Here is a 10135-nt window from a genome sequence, read left to right on the forward strand (position 1 = left end):
TTTGAGTCGATTCTGACTTATAGCGACCCTATAGGACAGAGTAGAACTGCCCCCATAGAGTTTTCAAGGAGCAGCTGGTGGATTTGAACTGCCAACCTTTTGGTCAGCAGCCACAAGGGTCCTTAAATGGAGAAGAGGAAGGTCGAAGAGTCAGAACCAGAGAGATGGCATCGTGCAAAAGACTCGACTGGCCGTTGCTGGCTTTGAGAAAGTTTAACAATATATTATTTTAAAAAATGGTTTGAGTCTTAGGAAATGTTAGCTGGACACGACAATGAATCCCCACTGGACCCCAGTGATCCTGTTCTTTGTGTTATTTCTAATAGGTGCACTAGCCGGACAGAATCCGGCAGTGGCATAGCTGTAGTCTAATACTGGGATTTCAGAAAAGCACTTGTCAAAGGCTTTATGATATCCTGTGGAGAAATAAGGATTGGGGTGATAAATTAGTGTTGCAAAGTCTTAATGTTTTTATGCAATTGAATAGAGAAGTTTGACTAGATCATTTCTGAGCCTCCTGGAAGTTTAATTAGCCATGAAAATGTAAAAACAAATAATAAGGTGTCTACACCATCACCTGCTAGTGTATGTAGGATAATACTTAAGAGAGGGTAGGGAGGATGAAGAAGATGAAAATATGATGTAAATTTTAAAACTATATTGATTTACACTGATCCTTCAGAGTGTAGGCGGAGAAGTTGAATTTTTAAGTGTTAACAGCATCAGAGGAGCCTGTTAAGGGGCTGACATGACTTAGATCTTGGTTCTTCGTAAAGAAAGAAGTTCTGACTCCTGAACAAATCTTTCACCAGTCTTTCTTTCCCTACCCCCACCCTCCCCTTTTTAATCTTCTTATAGGATTGCATTTTTCTATTCAAGGAGTATCAGACGTCTTTCCACAAAACAAGAAAACAGATTTTAGAATCCTCAGGGGAAAAATCTTTTGAGGTTTCAGAAATGTATATATTTGGGAAATTTGAAGCTTTCTGTAAAAGACTGGAGAAGGTAAGCATTATGTCACAGTAACCCACCCTCACCACACCTTTTTGGTTATTTCATACTTTATGTAGCTCTGTTGGGACTTATTGTTGCAAAACTCTTGTCTCACTGTTGATGTAACCCATTTGATCTTATTCACGAATCGATGTATTTTATTATAGCTTGTTTTTTTTTTTCATTCTTGGTTACTGCCCTCTGCTAGTCACACAAAAACTATTGCAAACTTTTACCTCTCTCAAGACCTCAGTTCTACTTCCACCTATGGAACTTGAACTTAGAAGCCTCTGTTCTTAACCATTGTGTTAGGCTGAAATACCTGCAGTACCTGGCAGAGGTCCGTAGTTGTGGAATGTCTGGGCATTACAGGCGCCTTCTCTTTCTAGGTCAGTATATACATAAAAATTGCTGAGCAGACATGGTTTAGAAACTTCTGTACTTTTGCTTTGTTTATTGCCACTGGCTGGGGACAGTGTTATTTTTTTCAGGGGATATAGGATAGCCCATATCAGAGGCTCCTTGGAAACAACGTTTAACCTTTTGAGAAACTGCCAGACTGTATGTAACCCAAGGCAATCGCACCATTTCACAGAGCCACCAGTAGCGTTTGATTTTAAGGATTATTTGAGTATTATTTTAATTGAGTTATTCTTCGTTTTATTACTGACTTGTAAGAGTTCTTTATGTATTCTGGATACAAGTCCCTTATCAGATACATGGTTTGCAAACCTTTTTTCTCACTCAGTGTGTTGTCTTTTTACTTTCTTGATGATGTCCTTTGAAACACAAAAGTTTTTAATTTGATGAAGTCCGGTTTATCTATTTTTTTTTTTTGTTTGTTGTTTCTGCTTTTTGATGTCATATCTAAGAAACCATTATATGGGGTTGTTTTTTTGTGAGTAGTAAGGATTTTTTTAGGGACAGATGTCCAGTTGTATGAGTGTTGCCATGGGTCAAATTATTAGGCCCCATTCAGGAGCTGTTCCACAAAGAGGAAGGGAGGCTTGGCCTTTTAAAGTTAGCCTCCCCCACTACCCCCATACCACATAGCAGCAACAAAGAAGTCAGTCATGGTAATCAGCTATGACCTGCCTTTGCTTCCCATGTTTATATAGAGCACATAAGGCAAGTTGTAAATCCCCTGAGGGGCCTGTATCTCCTCCAGGTTTGGGCTGGCTTCTAGGATGACAGTGGTTTTTTTAAGTGTGTAGAAATAGTAGAGTAAGAACAGTTGCTCTGAAAATGGCTGTTCTGGGTTGACATGTGCAGGAACTTTATGTGAATTCTGCTGGCTGTGCAGAAGGACCAGTTGTGTTGCCTTCATGGCATGCAGTATTTGGAGGACTTCCCTCAAGAAAAGATTTACTTTCTGTCCATCAGACAAACGGGTCAGCCCTGGAGAGCTTTGAGCGTTGTTCTCCAAAGCAGGAATAAAAATGGGAGTCACTGTTGAAGATTAAAGAACTGAATAGTCTGTGGACATGAAAGATTATTTTGAAGTACCTGTAGAGGTGTTGGCACATTTATTTCAGAAATAAAATAAGTCCATATGAGGGTAATCCTGTACTCTTTAGGGGTCAGATGTTGTTGTTAGTTGCTGTTGAGTCAGCTCTGACTCATGGCACCCGTATTTATAGCAGAATGAAATGTTACCTGGTCCTGTGCCACCTTCATGATCATTGGTGGTTTGAGTTCATTGTTATGGCTATTTTGTCAATCCATCTCATTGAGGGTTTTCCTTGTTTTTGTTGGCTTACGAGTCAGACGTGATTGCAGTAGTCCTGAGTGTAGGTGTCATTGTTATCGTTGTTAACTTGCTGAGGAGTTGATTTTGGTTTGTAGCAACTCCATGTGACAGAGTAGAACTGCCCGATAGGGTTTTCTAGGTGGTAATCTATTGGGGAGCAGATCGCCACCGGGGCTCCTTGTAAGTATTATAGGGAGAACAAATGTGGATTTGTGCTAAGCTTTACATATGAGAACTACAGTTAGGGCCAAGAAGAATGGTAAAGCTTTTGAATCCAGTGAAATGATGGATATCTGTTTAGATATCGGCAAGGGCTTTTACTCAAGTCTTTCTCTCTTTCTTGAAAGACGATATGATTACATTCTGAAAGAGGCTATCAGCGGAGGTTGTGAACTCTATCTGGATATGATGGAACATCATCTGTCTTAAATAGCGTAAGATTAGTATGAGGACAGAGGTTTGTATTCTAGTTTATCTCTTCTGGTTGGTTTTAACTAAATGAATCCACGGCGTACTTATTGATTTGTTTTTACAATCAATAATTTGTTAAGAGCTTAGACTCTTAGGGAAGGGTATTGATATTAGTATCTGATTTTTAAAATAAAATATCACCTTTCTTTTTAAGATTACAGAAATGATAACTATTGTGCAAACATACTCAGCCTTGAGTAATTCTACCATAGAGGGAATAGATATTATGGCAATAAAATTCAAAAATATATATCAAGGGGTTAAGAAAAAGCAGTATGACATTCTGGATCCAAGAAGGACAGAATTTGAAACAGATTTCTTAGAGTTCATGGCCAAAATCAATAGTTTAGAGGTAAGTGATTATACATACTTTCACTTTGGTAAAGCTGAAATGTTATCAACAGTAGTGAGCATTCATGTATTTACTATTTCTTTTATTATAAATTGGATCCTTGGTGGCGCAGTGGTTAAGTGTTTGGCTGCTAACCAAAAAGTCCGCAGTTCAAATCCACCAGCTACTCCTTGGAAACCCTATGTCCTATAGGGTTGCTATGAGTTGGAATTGACTCCACAGCTGTGGGTTTGGTTATTTGGTTTTATTATAAATTACTCTTGAAAACTGATAAAAGAAATATTTGCCAGTGTGAATAATTTTTAACTGATCCACAAAATATTTTCCTTTTTCTTTTAAATGAAAAATCAAGGTATTCTATACAAGATGACCGTGAATAGGCAGAAGCCCAAAAGGCTATTGTAGCTAGAGTTCATTTTTAATTTACGTTAAAATTTGTGCTTGATTTTTGTTGTGCCAAGGAACCAATGTCATTTTTCCAGTCTGAGAGAGAACTTGTAATCCTTATTCTTTGTTTTAAGAGTGAAAAGATTTGAGAGCAGATGAGGAAGGTGAATCACTCTTCCCCTGGCCCCTGCCCTTTAAATCCACATTCTCTTTGCAGCTGTAGAGGATAGCTCTGAAGTGACCCTCATCCCCTGTGTCATAGGTTAAGGGCATGAGAGGGATGAAGGCTAGGTAAAAAGTATGTCAGGTGAGGCTGTAACATATTTCTTTCTCAGCTTTTGGGGTTATATGACCTTAGTTACTCTCTTGCCAAAAACTACCGTAGAACCAGGTATAACCCCAGGGCATGGTCTCCTCTTTGCTGCAGAATGCCCTGGAGACACAGCAAGGGGCAAGAATATACTCAGTCTACTTTCAGAGTCTGAGATTCTTGCCATAAAGGTGTTTTTTTTCTTTCCCCCTCATTTTTTTTTTTTTTTTATTGTGGTAAGTATATATATATGGAGCCCTGGTGGTGCAATGGTTAAGTGCTTGGCTGCTAATTGAAAGGTCATCGGTTCCTCCGCAGGAGAAAAGACCTGGCAGTCTGCTTCTGTAAAGATTGCAACCTAGGAAACCCTATGGGGCAGTTCTACTCTGTCATATAGGGCCACTAGGAGTTGAAATTGACTTGATGGCACACAACAACAACACATAAATATATAAGAAAGCATTTGCCATTTCAACATTTTTACATGTACGATTCAGTGACTTTATTTACGTTCATCACGTTGTGCAACCATTACCACTATCTGTTTCCAAATTTTTTCATCACCATGAACAGACTCAGTGTCCCCTCTCATTTATTTATTTAAAAACAAACAAACAAACAAAAAAACCTCTTCAAAAACTACATTACACATAATCTGGACAATACACCTAAGAAATATCCTAAATTTCTAGCAATACTTTTTTTTTTGGCATAGCTTTCCTTTTAGTTTTTGAACGTTAGACTCCTTGATATTAAGAAATATTATTTTTTAGTTATTACTTTTGTGTTGGCTAGGTGGGCCGGGTGAAGTTTGCTTCCAAAATGCTTTAGGAGTTAAATCTTTATGGCAATAGGAATTTGGTTTTTTTAAAAAGCAACATATTACCTCTTAAAGTGTTGTTACGATTTATTAAGAAATATTATATGTTATAAAATTTTTACTGTGGTCTTAGATACAAATTTAAGCTTTCAGTAAGTTCAGAGACCATATTAACTTTTTAATATTTAACTGAATTGTTTTAGGTATCAGTGTTTTAATCATCCTTCCTTTTCCAATGTTTGATTAGTGGGTACGGTATATATTAGTGGGCCATACCATTATGGATCTAAAAGTAAAAGTAATTTACAAAGAGTGGTTTAGTCCCATTGGTTGGGTGCCTGCAGTTTGGAGCTCACTGCTTGGGATGGAAGGCTTCTTGGGAAGAACTTCCTGTTCCTCCTTAACAATGAATGACAAAGAGGTTTCTGAGGGCAGCAGTGTTTGGTCCTTTTGGCCCTGGATGTTTATACCTTTTCTTCCAGCATGCTTAAAAATTCTAAATATCCCAAAGAAACATGCTTGGTAAGAGATATTACTCCTTTTGCTAATTCTCCAGATCATCAACAGCCAATTAATAATGAGCCACAAATGCAAGCCACCATATGTAACTTTAATTTTTCTAGTAGCCACATTAATTAAAATAAAAAGAAACAGGTGAACATTTTATTCAACCCAAGATATGTAAAAATTTTGTCATTTCATCATATCATCAATATAAAAATCATTAATGAGATCTTTTACTGTATTTCATGCCAAGTCTTTGAAATCCAGTGTGTATTTTACATTTACAGCACATCTCACTTCCAAGTAGTGACATTCAAGTGCTCAGTGACATCCAAGTGCTCAGTGACGTCTTGTGGCCAATGGCTACTGTACTGGACAGAGCAGGACTATATGCTTAGATGCGAGACGTGTTCACAGCTATTATGGTTCTGTAGGAAAGTCATTAATCATTAAACCATTAACTAATCTCATTAATATGAATAATCATTTAAATATTAATATTTTCTTTTAGGTACAAATACAGGCATTTATGAACAGTACTTTTGGAAAAATCTTATCTTCTCAGCAGGCTCTTCAGCTTCTTCAACGGTATTTGTAATGTTTTCAGCAGTATAGTTTCTAGATGGGATAACTTTATATCTGAAAATGCAATTTCAAATAAGATGTTTTGGAACTCTCTCCTACATAAACGTCAAAACTTAAAAACATTAACCTTTCAAGTACCTCTAAGTAGACTAGTAAAAATTTGAAATATAGTATATCTCATTGCCCTTTTATTTTTGTAGCAGGAACTCTTTAAATAAGAAGATGAAATTATTTCCCTTTCTTTTCCCAGCCATGTCATATGTTTGAGGTTAATTTCATAGGTGTTACTGGAAAGGGAACAAATAATATTTAATTCTACATACTGAAAAAAGTTCTAAAAGTAAAATTATCTAAGAATAGTAGATCTCAGCACTTTCCACTTTCCCTCCTGCAGCTTCCTTTCCCTCTGTTCCTGAGAGCAGTGTTCCCCCAAAGGGCAGGGAAGCCCCGATTAAGGACAAGCTGGACTAGAGACAGTTCTCTTCCAGCTTGGGGAGGGCTCATGACTCATGTCAGGGACCCGTTTGGAACTTTCCCCCAAGAGCCAGCAGATCGAGGTTTGGGTCTGACTTTGCCGTATTCCACATCTCCAAAATGATGGCTTATACCTCGTGAGACCTTATCTCATGAGATGATCATTGAGAGTCAAAACACACATGATATCATTTTTATGAGGGACAGTACTGTACAGACGGCAGGTACCCCTATTATAGGCATTCCCACCAAACCAAAAACTAAACCCGTTGCCGTCCAGTCGATTCTGACTCGTTGCGACCCTATAGCACAGAGTAGAACTGCCCTATAGGGTTTCCAAGGAGCACTCGGTGGATTCGAACTGCCACCCCTTTGCTTAGCAGCCGAGCTCTTAACCACTGCGCCACCAGGGCTCCATATGCATTCCCAGCACCCTTGTAATTTAAATAATTATTTTTGTAACTCTTGGTTGATAGCTGCCTTTTCTGTAAGATAACTATAGGCTCTATAAGGGCTTGGACCACACCTGTCTTATTCATCTCTGTATCCTAGCACAACACGTTCATTCCAGGTATGAATATTTGTCAAAAGAATGAATGGGTATTTAGTACTACAGCAATTCTTAAGTATATTTCTCATTTCCTTTTTAATTATTCAGACTTCAATTACTTTTAGGTTCCAGAAGCTGAACATTCCCTGTCTTCAGTTAGAAATAAACCACACAATTGAGCGGATTCTTCAGTATTATGTGGCCGAACTTGAAGCTATTAAGAAGGCAAGTATTGTGTTTATAAATAGAATGGTGTATTAGTTCACGATGAAAAAAATTCCAAAAGTATTTGCCAAGCTTTTCAGGGCACTCTTTTCACTGCAAAGTTCCTCTGATGCTCCCCTTTATATGTGGGAAGGTGCTGGCAATGTTTGTCTCTGGACAGCCACATTTACACCCCTTTGCTGTCTTTTCACCACAGTATCCAGGTATGTATGGCAAAGCTCATTTCAATGATTGTTTTTTATGTATAGAAATATGGGCTATGGAGGCAGATATAATGTTACTGTGAGCTCCCTTTTTTGAATACCTCCTTAAAATATGGGATAAGGGCAGGAAAAAAAAATACATGTAAGGTTAAGGAGGGGCAGCAATAATATGTAGAGACCTGGGCCGAGGGTAGAGGTAGTCATTAGAGAAAGGAGAACCTGGGAGATGGACCTAAGGAAAGGGAGCCAGGACAAAGACAGAATGAATTTATGCTCAACGGCAACAAGATATCAAAAGTAATGCCATATTGACTTCACCAAAGAAGACATTCAGGCGGCTAAAAGACACATGAGAAAATGTTCACGATCATTAGCCATTAGAGAAATGCAAATCAAAACTACAATGAGATACCATCTCACCCCAACAAGGCTAGCATTAATCCCAAAAACACAAAATAATAAATGCTGGAGAGGTTGTGGAGAGACTGGAACACTTATACACTGTTGGTGGGAATGTAAACTGGTACAACCACTTTGGAAATTGATTTGGCACTTCCTTAAAAAGCTAGAAATAGAAGTACCATACAATCCAGCAATCCCAGTCTCAGGTTATCATCTCTAAAGTGTATCAGTATATTTATTGACCACATACTGCATATAAAACGTGAATAATGGTAAAACATTGATACAAATATATCTGTATATTTTTGGCCTTCTTCATTGTATCGAATTTCAAACATTAATACCAGCTCTTTAATTACAGCTTTATCATTCTCAAAAAGATGACCCCCCTCTTGCTCGCAACATGCCTCCTATAGCAGGAAAAATACTTTGGGTGAGGCAACTCTACCGCCGGATAAGTGAGCCCATCAACTATTTCTTTGTAAGCCAGTAATTAAAATGGTCATATATGGATTATAGTGGTTTTCATACAAGAGATTTATTTTACCCTATAATATCTGCGTCCAATAAAGTAGTTAGAGCCAATTCTTTTTACCAAGCAAAGAAAATTTAGTTTATAAATATGCTTGGGATAGACTAAGCCAATTCTTTCATGTAGGATAGATAAACCGTTTAATTATAGTAATCTCTAAAGGGAGGAATCTTTTAACTTTATGTCTTTTAATAACTCAGAAGACTTTATATAGGATTTTTAAAAATAATTGTTTTGAAAACACAATAAGGCACAGGCCCAGTGCTGAAGCTTGCTTCTATCTGTGGACAGATAGGTCACTGATATATATTTAGTGAAGATTATTCAAAAAATATATTCCTATATAAAGAACTGAGACCTACGGCAGGGTTAAAAAAACAAAAACCAAAAAACAAAATCCGTTGCCATTGAGTTGATTCTGACTCATAGTGACCCTACAGGACCGAGTAGAACTGCCCCATAGGGTTTCCGAGACTGTAAATCTTTTTATGGAAGCAGACTGCCACATCTTTCTCCCGCAGAGCGCCTGGTGCGTTTGATCCGCTGACCTTTTTGGTTAGTAGCCAAACTGCTTAACCACTGCACCACCAGGGCTCATAGGGCAGAGTACAATAGAATATATTCACTTTCCACGTCCTTAAGGTTATTAGATTTCTGAAAAACACCAGGATGGTCTTAGACCCTACTGGCTTTCTCAAACTGCAAGTTTGCCTTTTTGTTGTTTTTAAAAGACAGAATAACAGAGTAGACTTGGTTTACTTGGTGTTGTGTGTTATGCCTAAATATAGAACAAAATAGCTACAAAACAATAGGCTTGCAAGTAATTTTATTATCTAATCATTATTAAATACTGAGTTTCTATTGTTTTCATTTGCTGCCATCATTGATTTTATTGTTCTGAATTCTAAAAAATAAATACATGAATTAAATCTCTGGCCTGAGACAAGAGCTGGGGGGGGGGCCTCAATTGCTGATTGACTTTCATGGTGGCAGAGCAGAGATTGCCCTGTTTGACGTATGTGAATTGAAACCTAAAACTTCCAAGTTTTACATAAAGAAATTTGATTTTCGTTTGATATACAGTCACTTTTTTTTGCTGGGATTTAGGAATTTGCCCTGATATTCAGATCACCCAAAACCAAACCCACTGTCATCGAGTCAATTCTGAGTCATAGCGACCCTGTAAGACAGAGTAGATCTGCCCCATAGGGTTTCCAAGACTGTAAATCTTTTTGGAAGCAGACTGCCACATCTTTCTCCCATGGAGAGGGTGGTGGGTTTGAACTGCTGACTTTTTGGTTAGCAACCGAGTGCTTAACCACTGCACCACCAGGACTCCTTCAGGAGATCACAGTTCAAGGAAAATCAGACAATCACATCTTGTCCAGAAGAGTGAGGAGGGGGATAAAGAATTGGAGGAAGAGGCTCTTAATGCCTAGGGCTGGCTGTAGGGTCAGGGCCCTCTGCTTTTACATCCTTTCTTTCCTTTTCTAATTTCCCCTCTCTACTGATAACGTTTCATTCTTCTATTTGTAGCTTGTATGGCCTTCCCCAGCTCTGAAAAAAAAAAAAAAAAA

At 38.0% G+C, this 10135-nt stretch overlaps 1 protein-coding gene across 1 annotated transcript in view; it reads left to right on the forward strand.

Annotated features, from left to right (window-relative positions):
• DNAH8 (dynein axonemal heavy chain 8) overlaps window positions 1-10135 on the forward strand; it is a 383298-nt gene that overhangs the window by 37332 nt on the left and 335831 nt on the right. The window contains 5 exon segments of the mRNA XM_023734112.1: window positions 859-1005; window positions 3369-3566; window positions 6099-6175; window positions 7322-7421; window positions 8388-8515. Of these exon segments, the coding sequence (XP_023589880.1) occupies window positions 859-1005; window positions 3369-3566; window positions 6099-6175; window positions 7322-7421; window positions 8388-8515 (650 nt within the window).

Source organism: Trichechus manatus, unplaced genomic scaffold (genome assembly GCF_000243295.1).
Source record: "Trichechus manatus latirostris isolate Lorelei unplaced genomic scaffold, TriManLat1.0 scaffold00065, whole genome shotgun sequence".
NCBI classification, from domain to species: Eukaryota; Metazoa; Chordata; class Mammalia; order Sirenia; family Trichechidae; genus Trichechus; species Trichechus manatus.